Source organism: Prunus dulcis, chromosome 1, assembly GCF_902201215.1.
Source record: "Prunus dulcis chromosome 1, ALMONDv2, whole genome shotgun sequence".
NCBI lineage: Eukaryota > Viridiplantae > Streptophyta > Magnoliopsida > Rosales > Rosaceae > Prunus > Prunus dulcis.
The window spans coordinates 25,052,582-25,073,049 of NC_047650.1; the positions used below are offsets into that span (position 1 = coordinate 25,052,582).

General features: G+C 37.2%; 4 protein-coding genes across 5 annotated transcripts; 1 reads left to right on the forward strand and 3 right to left on the reverse strand.

Moving 5' to 3' along the window:
* The first annotated feature begins 40 nt into the window (after nucleotides 1–40).
* Nucleotides 41–3,363, forward strand: LOC117628748. The gene is made up of 7 exons (XM_034361266.1): nucleotides 41–413; nucleotides 786–897; nucleotides 1,526–1,685; nucleotides 1,888–2,036; nucleotides 2,219–2,370; nucleotides 2,735–2,849; nucleotides 3,084–3,363. The coding sequence occupies exons 1-7, from the start codon at nucleotides 133–135 to the stop codon at nucleotides 3,222–3,224; spliced, it is 1,110 nt and encodes a 369-aa protein (XP_034217157.1). The 5' UTR covers nucleotides 41–132; the 3' UTR covers nucleotides 3,225–3,363.
* A 54-nt stretch (nucleotides 3,364–3,417) lies between these two features.
* Nucleotides 3,418–4,854, reverse strand: LOC117628757 (uncharacterized protein At5g01610). Its single transcript, XM_034361278.1, has 3 exons — nucleotides 4,577–4,854; nucleotides 4,169–4,223; nucleotides 3,418–3,992 (listed from the first exon to the last, which is right to left on the reverse strand). The coding sequence occupies exons 1-3, from the start codon at nucleotides 4,676–4,678 to the stop codon at nucleotides 3,613–3,615; spliced, it is 537 nt and encodes a 178-aa protein (XP_034217169.1). The 5' UTR covers nucleotides 4,679–4,854; the 3' UTR covers nucleotides 3,418–3,612.
* A 518-nt stretch (nucleotides 4,855–5,372) lies between these two features.
* On the reverse strand, nucleotides 5,373–8,235 carry LOC117628779 (chorismate mutase 3, chloroplastic). The gene is made up of 6 exons (XM_034361306.1): nucleotides 7,972–8,235; nucleotides 6,836–7,058; nucleotides 6,610–6,696; nucleotides 6,328–6,471; nucleotides 5,741–5,833; nucleotides 5,373–5,624 (listed from the first exon to the last, which is right to left on the reverse strand). The coding sequence occupies exons 1-6, from the start codon at nucleotides 8,160–8,162 to the stop codon at nucleotides 5,388–5,390; spliced, it is 975 nt and encodes a 324-aa protein (XP_034217197.1). The 5' UTR covers nucleotides 8,163–8,235; the 3' UTR covers nucleotides 5,373–5,387.
* A 6,420-nt stretch (nucleotides 8,236–14,655) lies between these two features.
* Nucleotides 14,656–17,138, reverse strand: LOC117628764 (alpha-1,3-arabinosyltransferase XAT3-like). 2 transcript variants are annotated; one of them, XM_034361289.1, is made up of 3 exons: nucleotides 17,054–17,138; nucleotides 16,629–16,787; nucleotides 14,656–16,009 (listed from the first exon to the last, which is right to left on the reverse strand). In XM_034361289.1, the coding sequence occupies exons 2-3, from the start codon at nucleotides 16,759–16,761 to the stop codon at nucleotides 14,766–14,768; spliced, it is 1,377 nt and encodes a 458-aa protein (XP_034217180.1). In that variant the 5' UTR covers nucleotides 16,762–16,787; nucleotides 17,054–17,138; the 3' UTR covers nucleotides 14,656–14,765. The 2 variants fall into 2 exon arrangements, with proteins under 2 accessions (XP_034217180.1, XP_034217188.1); XM_034361297.1 differs by lacking the exon at nucleotides 17,054–17,138 and having other exon boundaries at nucleotides 16,629–16,793.
* Between the last annotated feature and the right edge of the window lie 3,330 nt (nucleotides 17,139–20,468).

Below are 20,468 nucleotides of genomic sequence, written 5' to 3' on the forward strand. Positions count from 1 at the left end.
GTATTTACAACAAAGTTGGAATAGAAGACAAGCTGCAGTCAACAACTAACAAAACTTTGCTCCACTTGAAAAAACCGAAGAAACGGCAAACACGGCAGTAAAATTAACTTCCAAAACCTTGAATTTCAGTGAATGGGGAGGTGGAGAGCCGCTTCTCTTCTCCTCAATCACGTAGCCACCACAGCTTCCAAATCTTCTGTAGCTGCGAAGCCTTCTTTCCATATCTCACGTCCTTCAAGCCCCATCTTCTGCTTTCACTTCGTCAATTCAATACCTTTCTCTGCAATCCCATCTCGGGTTTCCATTGATAACAATGATTATGACTCTGAGCCTCCTTATTATGCCCACAGCCAAACTCAAGAAGACGAGGAAACCAAAAAAGTTCCTGTTAAAGCCTACTTTCTTTGTACCAGGTTAGCCATTATAGCTCTTACTTCTCTGAATCTTCATGCGGGTTTTGATTGTTCCGACATATATTTATGTGGGTCTATCTTCATATGTGTTTTTCGTTTGATATAGGCACATATGGTTTCTTCAAGCTAATCACTTTCCTTAAAAGAACATTGATTTAAGACGTTGTTTTCAACTTTCTGACATTTTGATACTGTTTTAATGCTTCTATACTCTTCATTTTCTTATATTTGATCTGGGATTCTGATTTTCGTTTTTGGGTCTGTCACGAATTTTGTACTGGGGCGCTTCCACTTTTTGTTCTCTCTTACTTTCTCAGTTGTTCTGGCTATGTTCTTTATGATTTGGCTTTCTCAGATTCATGGTTTTCGCAGTATCAATTTGAAGAGCATGCAAGCCGAGAATTTAAGCAATGTCATTCCTCCTTCTTCTCGCTCAACAAATTATATTGCCCTCAGATTTTGCGATTTCCCTTCACAAAATGCTGTAAGATGATTTTGTTAATCAGATATTTTGCTTGGTTGAACTTCATTTTCTAACTAAATTTCCTTTTTCAGACTATTCTGCCTCATGATATATATATATATATATATATGTATAAAGAAATGATTTTTGGGGCATTAAATTTGCATTGAGGCAGTGCAATGCATTCATTTTTCTTTTTTGAGCAATAATGAGAGGAAATTTGAACTGAATTTTATACTAATTTGCTTTAAGCAATTTTGAATACCTTTTTCATAATTCAGAACAGAGTTACAACTGCATATCTCCTCAGGCTAGTTTGCCAATCTGATATTTTTTTGTTTATTTGTTATTTTGTTCCCTGTGAAGAGGTATGTGGTCATTCAGATGGTCCAATGGAACCTTGATCACTCCTCGTACTAACCTATGGAGCTCTTTTTACCAACTGCTATGAGCATATTGTCTCTAGTGTTGAAACTGATGCTTGAATTTGTATAGTTGACTAAGCTATTTTCTTCATATACTTTCTGGGATATGGTACATATGGAATGACTGATTGATGTCCTATTGACTACAAGTCTACTTTTCTTTTTTGGTAATAACTAATAGCAGCATTGAGTATAATTAATATGACAGTTCTGCTGTCGTTTAGGAACTTGGAGTCTGGGGCAAACCGAGCTACTGTCGTTACATGGTCGTATTTCAGTATGGATCTGCCGTTCTGTTTAATGTTGAGGACCATGAAGTTGGAGCTTATCTTGATATAGTTATAAGGCATGCTTCTGGATTACTTCCAGAGATGAGGAAAGACGGTAAATTTCTTTAAGTTCTATTTCATTTGAGCTCTTTAGTTGATCTTACACATTATTTAAATTCAACTCCACTAAATCATCAAATGCTAAATTTTTTTTTTTTAATAGATATTGATGTACTCTGAAAAGGAAAAGGTTGAAACATTTTGAATTATTATGATAATTAATTTACTGTTTGGCTCTTTGTGTGTGCTTGCATTAGATTATGCTGTAAGAGAGAAGCCAAAGCTGGAGGAGGACATGCAGGGTGGCCCAGACTACATAGTTCTTAAAACTTTGGACACTGATGCTATTCGCATTATTGGAAGTGTGCTTGGCCAAAGCATTGCTTTAGATTATTTTGTATCACAGGTAATTCTTATCCAGGATTCAATTTTATGCGAAAAGAACACATTGTGTATCTATCCCACTTTTTCCGTAAACCAGCACAGCTGCATTTCAAATTCTCTGGAGATCCTTGTATCTTATATCATTACAAGCTAAATCTCTCTATTCCCTGCCCACGCTTCGGTTGTGTGGGTCTCTCTCTCTAGGTTGATGGTATGGTTGAAGAGTTTGCAGATATAAATCGTGGCATGGAGAAAACTGGAACTTTCACAATGCATAAAAAGAAGCTCCTTCAACTTGTTGGGAAGGCTAACTCAAACCTAGCTGATGTAATTCTTAAAGTTGGTCTTTTTGAGAGGTAATGCCATTATAGCTGTCCTTGGGTTTTTTCAGTGATACTCTTTTGCATTTTGAGTTGGTCCTTCTGTATACATGATGATCTAGTTTTCTTACTGACCTGGAAATTGAATATGTTTCTTCTTCTCATTGATTTCAACTTCTCCCCTGTTCTGGATTAGAAATCTTGGTACCAATTTATTTTGAAAATTCAGAAAATATACTATGGACTTGGCAGAGCTAAGATCGTATTAAACCCAAATTTTATAATTTCATCAGTTGACATGTTTTCTTATCTGACATTGCTTGAACTACTTGAATACATCAGCTTGGTTCACAACTTCACATTGCAGCTTCTCATATTAATTTTGTTCCTTATCCATCAGATCAGAAATTGCTTGGAGGGATGCAAAATATGCTAAAATACATGAGTACCTTCGGGAAGAATATGAGGTTACACAACGCTTTGGAAACTTGGATTTCAAATTAAAATTTGTAGAGGTATTTTTTCCCTTGTAAGCATTAGAAATTCATCTTGGTTCTTAAATCATGGAGACTTACTTCTGTCTCATAAGAGGTTGACTGAAAAGAGGATATAATTAGGATATATTACTTGGAAAAGCGTATGGACAAGAAGTTACTTATAGAAAGTTGTAAGATGGTATTTTGCAAGTGTAGATATTGTCTTTGAATAATTTCATATTTTCTTTTAACTAAACCACTCCTTCTTTGCAGCACAACATTCATTTCTTGCAAGAAGTCCTTCAAAATAGAAAGTCGGATCTTCTGGAATGGTGCATCATCTTCCTATTGAGTATAGAGAATATTATATCACTATACGAGATTGTTCGTGATTCAAGTGCAGCTTCTTTGTGATCTGAGAAGTAGATGAGAAAAGTTGCAGCAGCCAAAGCCACTACTATAGAAAATTTTGTCGACAAAGAAAAGTGAATTTTTTATGAATATTCTTTCACACTGTCAAAAATTCTCCGATTCACTCCTAATTGAATTGCTAGTTTCAATATAAAATTGAGTTTTACTGTATAAAATGTCTAAAACACAATGCTCATCAAGTGCAAAAGAAGCAATTGCATTATCGATCCCAATAATATTTATCCAACGGCCAAATTGTGAGATAACCACATAACAATCCTCTGCATTTGAAGCAATCAAACAAGAAGCAGCTACATAAATGCCAATGCCAATTAAGTAAGAAGCTAGCAAGAATTCAGATCATCTTCCCATTATATTTTACTCAAAAAGCTTAGAATTCTTCTACTCTAACAGAGTCACAGGGTGTCATATAGGCATCCTTGGGTCTTGACTTCTTAACGCCGGCTGTAATCCACACCTTATCGGACTTGGAACTTTCGAGTGCCACACAAGTGACCTTAACCCATACTACAACCTTGGTCTTCATTCCCTCTATCCCTGTGAGCTTTCCCCTCAGAAGAATTGCCTTTACCCGGGTTGCGTACCGTATAACAGAAGAATCCTTGAAGCTAACTTCACATGGAGAGGGCAAATACACTATCAGCTTGGCGTTTGATTCAGTAAACTCATAACAGGTTATGTTCTGCGGAAAGAGCCCCGGCGGCAAGTTGTACTCTCGAAGGAGATCTGGTAAGCTTTTTGGTGGCTTTCCTGTAGGTGAACAAACAAGGAAGAGAAACTATCTTTTGATCAATAAACAAGAAAGAATGCTGTTGGTTTAACATGAAATGAATTTGACAAGTAATAATAATATGCTGCAAGTTCAAAATATTGCCTGGTCTGCATTTAGGCATACTAATGATACTATGGTAGATATTGTTCCACACCTTTTAGTTTGTTGAAAACCCATTTTGCCTTCTCCTCGACAGTGTTCGAGAAAGTCTGCACCAACAAACATACTAATTAAGAAGAATGCACAAAATCTCAATTTGGTTACCCCATGTTTGGTTTAACAAGCGATTGTTTTCCAGAGACAAAAGCCATCATGAATGAACCAGGGAAACTGGAAATAAAAAATCCTAAATCATCCACCCCCATTCCTCTATTCTCATATTCATCCAAAACCCATCTTCCAACTCACTTTTTCTCAGCCAAAAACCTAACAGATCAGATCTCATCCACCCGTAATTACACACGAGGAAAGCAAAATTAGCAGAAAATCATGAACTGGGCAAACTTCATCCAAGCCACATTACACAAAGGAAAAGCAAAAAGGGCACAAAATCTGTACTTACAGTGAGGTCGTCAGAGATGTTAGAGAACTCTTCCTTAGCCTTCTTTGAGATCCACAAGCTTCCAACTTTTAAGCTGTTCACTTTTGTTAGGGCTCTCTCCATTCTCTCTCTCTCTAATGAGTACACTGGTTGTGAGTAAGCAAGCAGTGATGAGTATATATATATATAAAGTAATCGCTCTCGTCAAGTCTGAAGCGGGAGGAGACTGGAGACAAACATGCGCCCTCACAATTATCAACAAAAGACGAATTTATAGCGAGAGAGTAAAGTCATGCTGCCTCGTGAGTCGGCCGCCGATTTTTACAGTTTTTATGGCTTCAATTCAAAGTTTCAAACTTTCCCTCAGACAGCCCGAGAAAGAAGAGACAAAAAAAAGGTTCAAAATTTCCCTCAGTATGTTTTCTTCTGTTTTTACTAAAGAAAAGTTTAATACTTTAGTTTACAAATAAATAAATAAAGGTAAAAACTATTCAACTACAAGTCACATAATTTGTTACCCCTTTGGATGCTAAAGTTGCTCTGCACGTGGTGGGGTCAAAGGTCGCGTAATTTCCAGGCCACAGTCAGTGACCAGTGACCACGACCTTTGGACATACATGCAGGAAGAATCCTTCAAACCCTAATTTGGAAAAAATTGGTAGACAAATCTTTCATGTAAGTTGAGTTTCTCAAAGATAAGAATGACAAGTTCACTCATAACAATTACAAGTCCTTCAGATCCGCAATAAATTATAAAATCCCACCAGGGGTGGAACTCTAAAAAACAAGATGGCTGTGTAACTTATTTATTTTCTTCTTTTTTTTTTCATTTTTAATCCAATCTTCTCAATAGGTATTCAACCTGAACTTCCTTTGTCAGAGGCATGATCGAATCTCGATACAGACTAGCAACTAAATGTGGCTTGATTTTGTATACAGGACTTGCTTCATCTTCCTCTTGGTGGATTTTAAATTCTTGGGCATAAGTTTTGGCCTTCATCTCTACTCTCTTTTGGATCGCCTCTTCCACTGTTTCGAATGTCAGCAAGGCCATCAATTGAGTCCTATCCTGCAACAACCACATACCACCACAAGAAAGAAAACAAAAAGCATTAAAATGTGGCATTATAAATCATCAAGCAAGGCATGAAATCAGGGCACATCAATGAGATGAAGGATCTTTACTTGTGCTCTAATGGCAGTCTCATATTCAGCAGGGGATTGAAGAAATTTGGCCTCTGCAACAAATTTACCATAATGGATTCTCTTCGACAGTGCCTGTTGTGACAAACATCGAACAGTGGAGGGATTTTTAGGTTAAAAACGATTGATGTAGACTCTGACACCAATAAGGACAAATTCTTTATATAAGGAGCATTGCAAATATATGCATATTGCCTGAAAATTCAGAGAGGAAGACTGCAGCAAGGAGAAAACTCACTAATACCCCCTGAACCTTATAATGTAACACTTTTTCTTCTTTTTGGTCTGAAGAAACATTTCAATAAAGGCCAAAAGGCACCAAAGCCAATACCAACAAAATGCCAACTAGAAGGCCCGCCCAGGCCAGACGCCACAGACAAAAGAGACGAAAACAGAGAACGCATAAAAACAAACCTCTCAACTATTACAATGCGACAGTTAACTCCCTAAACTATATTATATGTGTGTTTAGCTAGTTTTTATCGTGTCTTGTGTTTAAAAAGTAAATTTACAGAAGTGAGAATCATGAAGATCTACACAATTCAGTTAAGAGTAGCTGAATGGCTTACCTGCAAACAAAGTGTGTCACAAACAGCGGCTGATCCACAATTACCATCATCTCCAGCTTTGACTAATCTGGGAAGAAGGTTTCTAAAATACATATTCCAAAGCTCATTGTTTATATTAATTGAAGCGGCACAAGGATGCAGAACCTAGTTGCACATCAGAAAAAGACCACACTCAGCAATAACGTCAATGAAAAGTACCTTCAAATTTTCTAGATGAGAACTTTGAATTTATAGATCACATTACCATAGGTAAGTACCAGTTTCTGTATATTAGCAATATACCTGTGGGTACTGCAAAGGGGGAAGCATTGGCTCAGGTAAATACGCTGGGAAGAAAGGATGCTCATCTGGGCTCTTGTATCTGCCAACCTGGCTTGCACAATGAAAATCAATTAACAAAATTTCTCACATTATGACAGGGGCTCCCTTCCTCTGGTGTAGTGCTTAGGGTTCATTAACAATAGGATTGTAGTAGTTATACTAATCTTTTTAATCTCTTTTATATTACCTGCGCATGGAGCTTTTCAGTTTCCCAGACCATAAACTCAACGAGCGACCCACGAAATCCTTCTGCCGAGATGGCATCATGGTCATATGTGTCTGCATTATAACAATACTGAGCCCTCTCCAAAAGGCTAAATATTATGCTATCCTCTTGTCGAATTAAAGAGTGTCTTATATTGTCTAGAGTTAAACTTTCACTTTCATCCACCCTTTTCTTCCTTGAATATCTATATGAAATAGAATATGCAATATCAAAGGTTAGCCTGCCAAAAATGGCCAGTCAAATGAGACAACATAACCCTCCTGATACCTAGTCATTGTTCTGCGCATATGAACAAGTTATGATTTCTTAAGTATGCCATAGATAAATTTATGGTTGCCTGGATAAACGTAATATAAGTTTACAACATATGCAGCATTTGGCTGGAAGACCCAAGTTATTTTATTTGTAAAAGTAGCTTGATTTTCTCGTTCTATCTCAAGCATAATAATAAAGTAATCCATTTGCAAGTACAAACAAATAACAAAACCACCTCACCTGAGTCCTGACAAATGAAAAGTATCAAATGAGTCAGCTGATCATAATTAAATAATTTAATCCACTGCTAGAAAAAACCAAGATTGGGCTTTCTAGCAGGCAAAATCATAAATAACTGTTGGACTACATTGCTAGCCTTAACAGGTTGCTTTGCAATGTATATCCTGGTTCTGGAAAAGCTACCATGCCAGGAGTAGAGTTCTCTAATAATTACACTGATTGTGGCAAAACTTTGACTGATTCACCAGAAAATACTCAAAAATATAAACTAACCACCATTTGAAAGCTATCTAAGATTGAACTAGATTGGTAAAATCCTAATGGGATTTTGTTCCAAGACTGTGCTGTAAATTTCCTAATCGAGTGCACATTATACCCACACACACCAAAAAAAAAAAAAAAAAAAAAAAAAAAAAAAAAAAACCTTCCTTGCTAGTAGATCATACAGAAACCCTCCTGACAAACAAGTGTACTTGCAGGGTATATGAAATCAAATCCCAATCTACTCTCTTTCACAAACAAGCATACATTTCTCATAAGAATGAGCCTAATCAATGTAGATGAACATACTGGTACTCAAAATTCTGTGTATAAGACTGTACCTGATGGGAGAGGTTGGAGAAGAAGAAACTCGGAGAAGATGGTACAGTTTTCTCCCGGGGTTGGATCGAAAGACATTGTTGGTGGTCTTAAAAATGGTGTGGGAGACCAAATGGGGAGTGGGTCTTGAAGATCTTGAGGTGTTGGGGGCTGAAGGGCTAAGCATTGAAGCTTTTAGCAGGTGGGCATCCATGGCGGTGGTGGTGGTGATTTTACTGGCTTGATTTGATTTGGGAGTGAAAGAGAGGGAGAAGATTAACGTATTACGTGTGGGATCGAACGTTTTATTTATAGTCCATCTAATTGCACCCCCGTGCTTACTTACACAACCGCTATTTTGAAACCCATGTTATAAATTATAATAATGTGATTTCACACGTGCGAAAAAAAAAAATTTATAGAACTAATTTGGTCAAATTTGACACTGCCACATATAATCTCTCCATCCAGATTTCATATGCGTAATTTTCACAATTATGCTAAAAACCTACTTCTCTTTTGTTGGAAAAGATGCTTAATTCAAAAATAGAAGTACCATAAGAATATATAATGGATAGGATAAAATCATTCGAAAATTAATGTGAGAGCAATAAATGATAGTGTAATTTTAAAAAATATTCACATTCTAACACAATCACGAGGAATAAAGAACCTACTTAATATTCACAAGTATCATTTTACAAAATTACTTAAAATGATAAACTTGAGATTATTTCTAGCAAAAAAAAAGAAAACAAAACTTAAGATTCTTTTTGTTGGAAAAGATGCTTAATTCAAAAATAGAAGCACCATAATATGATAAAATCATTCAAAAAGTAACGTGAGAGCCATAAACAATAGCGTAAAATGTTCACGTTCTAATGCAATCAAGAGGAACAAAGAACCTATTTAATATTCACAATTTTCATTTTACAAAATTACTTGAGATTATTTTTGGCATTAAAAAAAAAAACTTGAGATTCTTTTTGTTGGAAAAGATGCTTAATTCAAAAATAGAAGCACCATAATAGGATAAAATCATTCGAAAATTAACGTGAGAGTCATAAATAATAGCGTAAAATGTTCACATTCTAATGCAATCACGAGGAACAAAGAATACTTAATATTCACAATTATCATTTTACAAAATTACTTAAATAATAAACTTGAGATTATTTATGGTTATTGAGGGCAAAATGTCACGAGAAACCCAAGAATATTTAAAGCCCAATATAACATATAATGTTGGTCATGCATTAATCCAAGCTGCATTTTGGGAATTTATCCATTCAATAAATATATAAATAGTGTACATGTCATGCCAAGCAAATAATATATTATCCTATGCTAAACCACCCGACAACCTTAAGTAGGCTCAAACCACATATATGCATGAGGCTTGCTGAGTGGGTTGTGGTGTGGATGGTTACAAGGATAAATTAGGCCCATCAAAAGGTTCAAGAAATAGAGGTTTTGGGCTACTTGGGAGCACCAAAACCCAAGCTCATTTCTATTGAGCCTATTGAGTGGGTAAGTAGAGAGCGTATCTTCTTCCATCCTTTATTATCCGACCAACAATTTCCTACCTTATAGCACTAAATCCACAGTCTATGCTACCAGCGTTTCCCGCACTTATTATCCAACCCCCAACTTCTCACCTTCTATCACCCAAAACCACATTCAAACATCATAAACAAATTCATTGTGTCACCAAATTTTGCCAAAGTCTCAGTCGCTCATTCATTGATCGCTTGAGAAGTGTTTGAGCTTTAGTGCCTATAAAATGAGAAAATGGTTAACCCAACAACAACAAGACACAGTGAGCAAGCCATACACCCACTGCTGGAAACACTCAATCTTAATCCTTCATCCTCTCCTTTTACCCCCAGAAACTATTGTGGGGGGTTTTTCATTCCGGCAGCTACAAATGAGCTGGGCTGCCATAAAGAGCAAATGGGTGAAATTACCCCATGTGTTTGAGTTCGAGAATCGGACTCCAAGAATGCTTCGAAAGGGTAGTGAAGCCTTAGGAAGCACCCTGGTTATCTTCACCAACAAAAACAACAGTCACTTACAAATAAATTCTTGGCTTTGCAAGAGAAGCTTGTGGCATGGGAGCTGAGCATTCATGAGTTTAGCATGAAAGAGAGAAACAACTGTGATTTCCTATGAGAAACGGAGTTTTTAAGGCAAGGGAGAACGGATTCTAAGAGGGTTTGTTGAAGAGAGAGAGAGAGAGAGAGAGAGAGAGAGAGAGAGAGGAGAAGTAGGTGGTTTGAGCAATTTTCCGACGGCTTGACAAAAGCTTGGTTAGACTCTGGAATGGTTCTATAAGAGAAAATAGAAAGAGATGGAGGAATATGGCTCAAATTTGAAAGATTCCAGGGATGAGAGGTGATGCTTGCTCTCTGTGGATGGGGTTGCTTGTCTTTTTGTGAGTTTTATGCTAGGTAGAAGGTGTCTCCCTTTTATAGGCGCTAGAAGCTCCTTTTTCCCAAAAAAACCCTAGTTGGTTCTCTCCAATTTTGCTAAGTCTTCTCCTCCATTTCTATTCTCTTCCTTCGATTCAACCTATTTTGTGTAACCTTCCTCTGTCCAAACACACAAAGACAAGATTTTTGGGAGCTCTAAGGCCTTCCCGCAGCTACTTCAGTGTTAACTCCTATTTTTGGCTACTACCTCACCTTCTTTCCTCCCTTATTTCATGGCAAGAGCTGGTAGGAGAAATGAGTGGGTAATAGCACTGGTCTAAAGGGTGTTTTGCTTAAGTATCCTTTGATTTTTTGGATGAATTATGTTGGGATTTGTCTTTAGCCATGTGCTGGAGATTCCTAGCAGCCTGCATACATAGGTAACCTTTGGCTTTTGTCGTTGTTCTGTCTCCAGCCATGTGCTGGACACTTTCAGATATTTTATAGGTCATTTGAGCCATTCTAAGGTGATGGATTAACCCATTAAGGGAATGGGCTAATTTCTTATAGTATTGGGCTATTTTTCCTAAACTATTTGGCTATTTTCTCTCATTTATTCTTACCCACATATTTGGGCTCAAGAAATGGGCTTGAGTTTCGGGGCTCCCAAACAGCCCAAAACTTTCATTTCTCGGCTCATCAATGGACCTCATGAAGACTCGTAACCATCCATACTACAACCCACTCAGCAAGCCCCATGCATTCACGTGGCTTGGGCCCAATTAAGCTTGTAGCGTGGTGTGTTGCTTATTTGCTTGGCGTGGCACGTGTACAAGCGTATATGACGAACTCTTGCGTACTCAAGTTGGGTTTCTTCCCAAGTTAGGTGTCATACTGGGCTAGAAATATTTTTAGGCCCAGCCTTGAATTTTTTGGGCCTCAACAACTATCATCTTCTTCTCCCAAAATTCGAAAACCATTCCAAGCCCTAAAATAGCCTTCATCCAAAACCTTGTTTCAACTCAAGCAGACGCTCTTACAAAACTCATGGAGACTTAGCTCTCATGCCACAAGCCACTCAAGCCAAGCCAAAATCTCAGTTCACAACAGTCATTATCTGCTTGGTAAGAAAAACCAGAGTATTCCCTAAGAATCACCGTTCTTTCGGAGTATTTTGGGGCCTAGTTCTTGAACCCAGGCAAAGAGGCAACTTCACTCTCTCTTTACAATGGCCCAAGTCCACCTAGAGCTGTTGGAACAAAAAAAAAAAACCCCCACACTTGCACCCAAAAAAAAACTTGAGATTCTTTTTGTTGGAAAAGATGCTTAATTCAAAAATAGAAGCACCATAAGAATATACAACATATAGGATAAAATCATTCAAAAATTAACGTGAGAGCCATAAACAATAGCGTAATCTTAAAAAATGTTCACGTTCTAATGCAATCATGAAGAACAAAGAACCTACTTAATATTCACAATTATCATTGTACAAAATTACTTAAATTGATAAACTTGAGATTATTTTTGGTAATTAAAAAAAATTGAGATTCTTTTTGTTGGAAAAGATGCTTTATCCAAGACAAAATAAGCACCATACATTAGATAACAGTGAAGCATCCAATACTATTTGATAGCCAAACATGAAAAACATAAACAAAAAACATAATCTTAAAAGAGATTCGTAGCCTGATACAAACACAGGGAACAAAGAACCTACTTAATATTCACAATTATGACGGTAAACAATAATTACCATACTAAAAATAGTCATTTACCGTCTTTCATAAATAATGAATACAATTTTATCATTTTATAAAATTCATTAAATGATTAATATTGTTTCTAGCCAAAAAGAACTTGAGATATTTTGTTGTTGTTGGAAAATATAGTTTTTCCAAAACAAAATACTCAGCTCGTTTGGTACATCGGACTGTACTGACTAATTTCTGTTGAATAGTATTAATCTATTCTGAAAAGTACTAACAGTTTATCCATTATATTATAAGGCGTTTGGTGCTATTCCGGATAAATAGTCTAACTAAGTTATACAGTATTTTGTGTTGTTCTGGACAACGTCGAATCAATATATCACATACAAACAAAACATTTGATTAAGAAAAATGTCAAAAAGGAAAAATTCATAACCTAATTTCCACAAAAATTTAATAAAAGATGAAATATTTAAAGAATAGAGAAGAAGCAAGAAGAAGCATATTGGAGTAAATTCAGACCTTTTCTATTCAAATGCAGAATAGAGAGAAGCCATGGTTATAGCTGAAAGGCATCAGGTTGACGAAAGAGTTAGAAAAATCATTGAGCTGAAAAACAAGGTCGAGTATTGTTATTCATGCTGTATGCGTGATATTGATTCCCAAGTTTGATTTTGATGATAGTTTTCAAGGGCATTTTAGGTTTGATAATTTTGTTGAAACTGAGGTTTTTCTTGGCATTGAGAATAGCGAAACTAACCACTGGATTGAGGATTTCTCTTGTGGAAGTAGTGGGATAGAGTTTAATTCAAGTGCAACGAGAGAGAGAGATGGATACTTGGAGAAGAGTGAAGAGAATAATCTATGGAGAAGATAGCATAGGAAAACCTTAGGGAGAAGAAGATGAAAAGACCGTATGATTTTTCTCATAGAATGCGTGTTTTTTTTTTCTCTAACAGTATAATTAAGCGTGTATTATCTAAACCGATGAGTGTGGGTTGTATTAATTAGTCAGGTAAGGAGAGTATTAAAAGCCCAACCCCGTTTAAAATATCAAGTAATTAAATAATACAAGTTGACACCAAACAACTGACATGGACTATTTATTCCTATCTAAAATCTAATACGGTGTACTAAACGAGCCCAGAATGTACACTACATTGTATAACCATCCAATACTATCCAATGTCCAAACATAAACAGCTACAACTAAACTAGTGGTGTTCTCTATTTGTTGGAAAAGAACTGACTTCAAATTACCTTATCTAACATTCCAAACAAAACACTGGCTTTCAAATCTTTCACATGCTAATCTTATCGCAGCTAAACCAATACATCACATTTGATGAAAAACTAAATAAATATATCAATACATCACATGGTGTTTAAGTAATAATTTTAGGTTTTATTCGATCTTCAACTTGCGAGCTGCATTTGATATCTTGACTATTCTATGAATAGGCTGCATTAAGAAATCTGGAGGATCATAAGATGCTGATTTGGTATACAATAAAAAAATTAAGCACAAACCCACTACCAGTCTACCACAAACTCAAGTCAAATTTCAAGTTTGACATTTTGTTCCTTCAAGTAAATGTCCATAATCTTAGTTGGCCAACCATTTTTTTTTTCTGAAGGGTAGATGGTCTTTGAGCAGCAAATTGTTATTCCCATACTTGTCAACCAAGCTACTATCTTCCACCCCAATCTTATACTCAGACTCATAATATTACAAATTTAAACCCTGCCACCATCCCGAAAAATGCATACGTAGCGCATTCGACCCCAACCAGAACCACTTGCACAAGCACAGAGTCTGGCCTGAGGAACAACGAGTGTGTAACTGCAGCACCATGAACACGCACCAACCATGGCCTGGCAAAGCTCGAGCTTAAACACGACCACATCAAACCCCACAAAACCGAGGCCCAGACTTGTGTCGACCTTCCCTCAGCTTTGTTGGGGCTGGCCAACACAAGTCTGGGCCTCGATTTTGTGGGTTTGGTGGTCAATACTTTGGGTTGGACTTTGGGGTGTAGGCTTTGTCTTGGAGCAGACAAAAATCAAGGCAGGTTTTCGAATTGGGTAGCAAAGTTTGGTGAGGGCAATTACTTTGAAACTAATTAAGCTTCAATTCCCATATTTAAGAAAACAAAATCAGTAGACAGGTTTAGTCAAGTTGGATAAAATGGATGTGTTCCTCATTATGCAATTGAGTTCGAATTTTCCTTTCTGTAATTTAAATTAGATTAAAACAGAATATCACTTGTATAATAAATAAACAAAACAAAACAAAACCAAAATTATTAAAGCTTGCTTAAGAAATTAGATGTGATATAGAGAAATCTTTTTAGTTTTCTTGGACGAGTGTTGTATCATGTATGCATGTCATTTATACTGAAAATTGGTAGCTTAAGCTTTGTCATTATTTATTTCTTAGCATGCATGTTCCAGTTGTTTGGTGATGTCTTGGTGACTAACTTACTAGCTTTTTTATAAATCATAAAATAAACGAGTTCAATTCTCTAAAAAACTAGGCCTTTAAATTATCGTTTAAATTAGACAAGCATTACAAGAAAAAAGAAAAAAGAATCCCAAATATTTGCCTATTGAAATGAATAAATAAATAAAACTTCAAATTGTTAGCAGTATATGTTGCTTCAGTTATTTCATAGCGCCAAAATAAAGCGCTAATCAACCATTGGCCTCCATAAATCTCTTAGCCTTGATATAAGCCTTCTTCAAGCAAGCCTTGAACCTGATCAAATCAAGTTTGACATTTTGTTCCTTCAAGTAAATGTCCATAATCTCAGGGTCCCAGCCTGTTTTCTGAAGTGCAAAGGGGTCTTTCACCAACAAGCTGCCCTTCCCATACTTGTTCACCAAGCTACTCTCTTCCACCCCAATCTTATACTCAGAATATTGCAAATTTAAACCCTTCGCCACCCTCCCGAAAAACGCATATGCCGCCCATTCGACCCCAATTGGAACCACTTGCACAAGCACAGCGCCTGGCCTGAGGAACAAAGAGTGTGTAAGTGCAGCGCCATGAACACCAACCATGGCATGGCTTGAATTCAGCAATGCATAAGATTCATTCAATGGGGTTTTGTTCTTGGGCTTAAACACAACCACATCAAAGCCCACCTTCTTTATCAACCTAATCACTTGCTCTTGGTTCAAGATCGAGCGCCCCTCGGCTTCTTTGCGGCTGGCCAGCACAAATTTGGGCCTATGATTTGTGTGCTTGGAGGTCAAGACTTTGGGTTGGGCTTGTGGGGTGTAGGCTCTGTCTAGGAGCACTCGAAAATCCAAAAACGTTTTTGAATTGGGTAGTAAAGTTTGATTTATAGTCATGAAGCCATGTGATATGAGGCCTATTTTGGCAGAAGGAAAACAGTGGGTGGGAGTATCATTTTTAAGGACAATGATAGGGTGCTTGGTGAACACTGTCAATAGATCTGCATACTTACTAGGCCACCAATTGGGAGCTTCGGACACAACGATCACGAAGTCCTGATCAGGGAAGATCGTGTGGGCGGTGATGAAGAGGGGGATGAACCCGTCGTTGAAATCATGGAAGAAGTTTCCGGTGTACCCTCCCGCGCTGAATACTAGGGCCGGAACATTGTGCGGGACTTTACATGGTGGCCTTTGTGGTCCAGAAGTGAGTGTGAGGTTCTTGATGCGAGGCATTATGAATTTTTCGAATTTTCGAGGGTAGGGCTGGACTTTTTCCATGATTAAATGTTGGGCTGAGCCTATAGTGAAGAATGTGGACTTGGAGGGGTCTAGAACAGTTGGGCCGTTGATTGAGCAGAGATCATAGCGTATGTCAGTCCGATCACAGATGACTGGGCTTTCCACCGGAAGTCGCAAAGATTTTGGAGGGTGTGAGTTTGGTTGATTGATAACCTTCAGTTTACGTGTTCCTTCTTCTGAAATCGAAATTTAATAAGAAAATAGTAAAAAATAAAACAGAGAATAATTGTGCAAGTTGTGACAAATTACATGTAATTACGAATCAATTAAGATATACTTAACCGAAAGTTCACAATTAAAACAAAAAGGTCAATGGCACAACATATGTTAACTTTTGGGAAATGACAGAGACCTAGACTAGTCAATAATCACAATTAGCTAGCAAGATCAATAATATTCTTGTCTTATACTGATAGTATCACTAGAAGCGTTTCTGACAACGATCGACAGAAAAACCTCACAGTGCTTCTAGCTCATAGAAGTGCTTTTTAGAAAAGCATCAGATGCTTCTTCAGGACTTCAACTCTACATAAAAATTTAAACTTCCGAAGGCCAAATACATGCAGGGCTTAGGGATAGTAATTAAGAAAAATATTAGGTAGCAGTGGAGTGGACCAATAAAAATCTTGAGGACAACTAATACACAAGTGGAGGACATGCAAATTAACACCGAAAATAATTGGCTGTGAGTCTGACAAATAAATTGAAACGGAAGATGGGGAAATGGATTAGAAATAAATAATATTAATTATAAATGAATGGGAAAGGCATGCATTTGATATCATTTGTTCATACCTTGAGTAGGCTTGGCTGAATTGGTAGCATATTTAAGAAATCTGGAGGTGGATGAGACGCTGATCTGGAAAATAATGAAAAACAAGCACAACGCCACTCCCACCAGCGCAGCCCTCGAAACTGTCTTCTTCATCCTTCCTTAATTAGCCCACTTTTCTGCTACATATTCACAACATGTCATCAACCCAATTCTCTCTCTCTCTCTCTCTCTCTCTCTCTCTCTATATATATATATATATAGTTATATGAAGATGGCATTTATTTTTGAATCTGCTTTTTGATGCAGATACAAAAAAAAAAAAAAAAAAAAAAAAGACCGTGGAATTGTACAAGAAGATTGAATGTGGGGGAGATAAAAAGAAAAGAGATGAGACATTCGTAAACACGTTTGGCAAGTATATGAGATGAGGTGCCAATTCACTTACCAGGGCTAGATCTTGTGCTGCTGTTGATGATGCTTTTCTGAAGGAAAATGACTTGAACATGAAGAAAGTTGAAAATTAAAGCTTTTCCTTTTCTTTCTTTTTTATCAAAATTAAAGCTTGCTTAAGCATGCTATCCAATTAGATTCTTGCAGTTAATGAAAAATCTTTCGTTTTCTTGGACGTGTATGTTGTGTCAGTTACACCAAACATTGCTACCTAGCGGCACCTGCCATGATTTTCCCCTACTTTTTCACTTGCTTGGTTGTGTACATGATTAGTCAGCTAGCTTCGAAATCTCTCTCCTTTTAGCAAGTTCTAATCCTTTCTTAATGTTCTTGGTTACTACCTAATTAATAAAGGGAGATTCTCCAATAAGTATATTTAAATTAAGGATTGGTTACATACTTATAATATCGGCCGTTGGATGGCATCTAAGAGACTTCCAACACATTTAATGAATGCAATCCAACGGCCAAGATTAGAAGTATGTAACCAATCTTTATTGGAGAGAGAATCTTCCACTAATAAATCGTAACTATTGGTAAGATCAGAACATAAACAATACATAGAACGACCGTTGATAAAATAAAATCTACTAATTGAATAACTAAGGGGTCCTCATAACAATCACAAGCCCCTTGCCAACAGGTCATTAAAATTTTGTGTTAACCAATTAACTTGATCTTTGAGAAGAAGAAAAAAGAACACATTTAGCTAATCATCTAATCATTATTTTCAACATACATAAGCATATGCACTACCCTTCCTTGTCCATGAATTTCTTGGCCTTGTCATAAGCTGCCTTCAAAAACCAATTAAACCTATCCAAATCCAACTTCACGTTTTGCTCCTTGAGATATATCTTCATAATCTCCACGGACCAATTGGAACCCATTTTAGAAACCGGGTCCTTGACCACAATATCATCCTTGCCATACTTGTCTACCAAGCTGCTCTCCTCTACATTGATCCTATAGTCAATGTACTGCAACCCATAGCCCTAGCTGGACTTTCATAGCACACATTTGCCAACCAATGGGTGCCCAGAGGCACAATTTGCATGAACACCGAACCAGGCCTCATAAACAACAAGTGGGTCATGGCAGCTCCATGCACACCAACCATTGCATGACTCTTGCTAAGTAAATTATAAGCCACATGCATATCGGTCGTAGAAGATGGCACAAAAACAACAACTTCAAAACCAACCTTCTCCGCCGCTTGCTTCACTTCATTTTGGTTCAACATCTCCCGGCCAACACCGCCGGTTCGACTTATTAAGACGAGGCGCGGCCAGGAATCCGAAGTCCTAGGATGGTGGTGGTTTCGGCCGAAGGCTTTGTCTAGGATGCCGTGAAAATGGACCAACGTTTTTGGGGTATGTAACAATTTAGGATTTATGGTCACAAGCCCATGGGATATAAGACCCACACTGGCAGAAGTAAAACAATGGTTGGCGGCAGTGGCGGATTCAGGATTATGTAGCTAAGGGGGCTTAGTGTAAAAGTTCTGAAATTTTTCTACAAAGAAAATAATGCTAAAAAGATAGAAAGATAGTATTTCCATTCATAATTCATAACAAAACCAATAATACAAGTTACAATTGTCCACGACGAGTTTTCATATTCTGAAAACGTTGCATTATAATTTCGTTATCAATACAAGCGAAAACATCTCTCTCAATGTAAACAATCAAGCTATCATTCAACCATTGATCTCCCATTCTGTTGCGAAGTGGATTTTTAATAATATTCATAGCGGAAAATGCCCTCTCCATTGATGCAGTTGCAACCGGTAAAACCAAAGCCAATGTAAGAAGCAAATACACAAAAGGAAATATTTCATGCATTCCTTTCTCCACCATTTTTTCCGCAAGACTACTAATCCCTTCCAATTGAGAAAAATCACTACTCAAACGCATATGATGAACATAAACACCAAGTTGATCTTCAAGCATCAATAAGTCTCTATCCGAAAAATCATAAGGATAAAATTGAGCAAGACGAACTAGCTTTCGTTTGTCAAAAGCCACAAAGTTATTTTTTCGACTCAAGCATGCCAAACAAGTAAGTAACTCAGTACTTACCTCGTTGAAGCGATCATTTAATTCCGCAAGTTGCCCATCAATTACATGAATAAAGATCTCCACACGATAACGATGATAATTTGTCTTCATTGGAGCATTACGCCGTGATCTCCTTGGAATTACATATTCCTCATCCATGGTAGGAACTATAATATCATGTTTGTAACAAAACGAGGATGCTTGCTCAACCAATTCTTCAAACTCATTATCCCTCATCAACTGCAGGTTTTCCTTGCATGTTTTCACTAAATTCATTGCACTCACAATGTCTTGATCTTTCTTTTGCAATGCTAGAGACAAAGTGTTTGTTATTCCCAATATAGCTTTCATTACAAATAAGTGAAACACAAACTCAAAAGATTGTATTTCTCTCCATAACTTATAGGCTTCACCCGAACTATCATTAGGATTATCATCAACAATCATTTGAAGCACATTCACCATAGATGGGAACATAGAAATGATACTAATCAACGTACCATAATGTGAGTTCCATCGTGTATCGCCGGCACGTTTGAGAGTCCTTTCTTGATTTAAGCCCCGCCCTGTTATAAGACAATCATCTTCAAAAGCTCTCACAAGCTCTTCTTGGTATTGTGCTCTAAGTGCATCGCGACGCTTACAAGATGCTCCAACAACATTAACCAAACTATTAGCCGTTGTGAAAAAAAAGTTGACATCAATGTTTTTCTTTGCTACCGCAACAAGAGCTAGTTGAAGTTGATGAGCAAAGCAATGAACATAAAATGCACAAGGTTGTTCTCTCAAAATCTTTGTCTTAAGGCCATTGAACTCACCTCTCATATTACTAGCTCCATCATAACCTTGTCCTCGTAGCTTGGAAAAGCTCAAATTCACGGAAGAAAAGAATTCATCAATTGCTTCCTTTAGTGCACTTGAAGTAGTGTCGGTTACATGTTGAACCCCCACAAACCTTTCAATTATTTGTCCTTTGTCATTCACATAACGCAACACCATCGCCATTTGCTCTTTTATTGAAACATCACGTGCTTCATCCACCATTATTGAAAAATATCTATCTTTTACATCACTCAAGATAAGATCAATGGTTTCTTTGGCACAAGAATTGACAAGATCTTTTTGAATTGAAGGAGCTATTAACTTTAAATTTTCCGGAGCATTTTCCAACACAACGGCCTTAACTTTTTCATCATGATCCGCAAGAAATTGCAAGAGCTCTAAATAATTCCCTTTATTACTTGATTGTGCACTTTCATCATGACCACGAAAAGAAAGCCTTTGCCGCAACAAATACCTAGTGCACTTAAGTGATGCATTCAAGCAAGTGCGATAAGCCGTGCGAGCTTG

Bases quoted from the DNA above. Each gene is read 5' to 3' on its own strand.
- LOC117628748 (XM_034361266.1), top strand. From the start codon at position 133: ATGGGGAGGTGGAGAGCCGCTTCTCTTCTCCTCAATCACGTAGCCACC. The intron at 414-785 runs GTTAGCCATTAT...TGGTTTTCGCAG, and splicing joins GCCTACTTTCTTTGTACCAG to TATCAATTTGAAGAGCATGC. The intron at 898-1,525 runs GTAAGATGATTT...GCTGTCGTTTAG, and splicing joins ATTTCCCTTCACAAAATGCT to GAACTTGGAGTCTGGGGCAA.
- LOC117628764 (XM_034361289.1), bottom strand. From the start codon at position 16,761: ATGAAGAAGACAGTTTCGAGGGCTGCGCTGGTGGGAGTGGCGTTGTGC. The intron at 16,010-16,628 runs GTATGAACAAAT...TTTCGATTTCAG, and splicing joins TTCAGCCAAGCCTACTCAAG to AAGAAGGAACACGTAAACTG.
- LOC117628757 (XM_034361278.1), bottom strand. From the start codon at position 4,678: ATGGAGAGAGCCCTAACAAAAGTGAACAGCTTAAAAGTTGGAAGCTTG. The intron at 4,224-4,576 runs GTAAGTACAGAT...TTGTTGGTGCAG, and splicing joins ACATCTCTGACGACCTCACT to ACTTTCTCGAACACTGTCGA. The intron at 3,993-4,168 runs GTGTGGAACAAT...GTTCACCTACAG, and splicing joins GGTTTTCAACAAACTAAAAG to GAAAGCCACCAAAAAGCTTA.
- LOC117628779 (XM_034361306.1), bottom strand. From the start codon at position 8,162: ATGGATGCCCACCTGCTAAAAGCTTCAATGCTTAGCCCTTCAGCCCCC. The intron at 7,059-7,971 runs GTACAGTCTTAT...TATTTCATATAG, and splicing joins TCTCCAACCTCTCCCATCAG to ATATTCAAGGAAGAAAAGGG. The intron at 6,697-6,835 runs GTAATATAAAAG...TGTGCAAGCCAG, and splicing joins CTGAAAAGCTCCATGCGCAG to GTTGGCAGATACAAGAGCCC.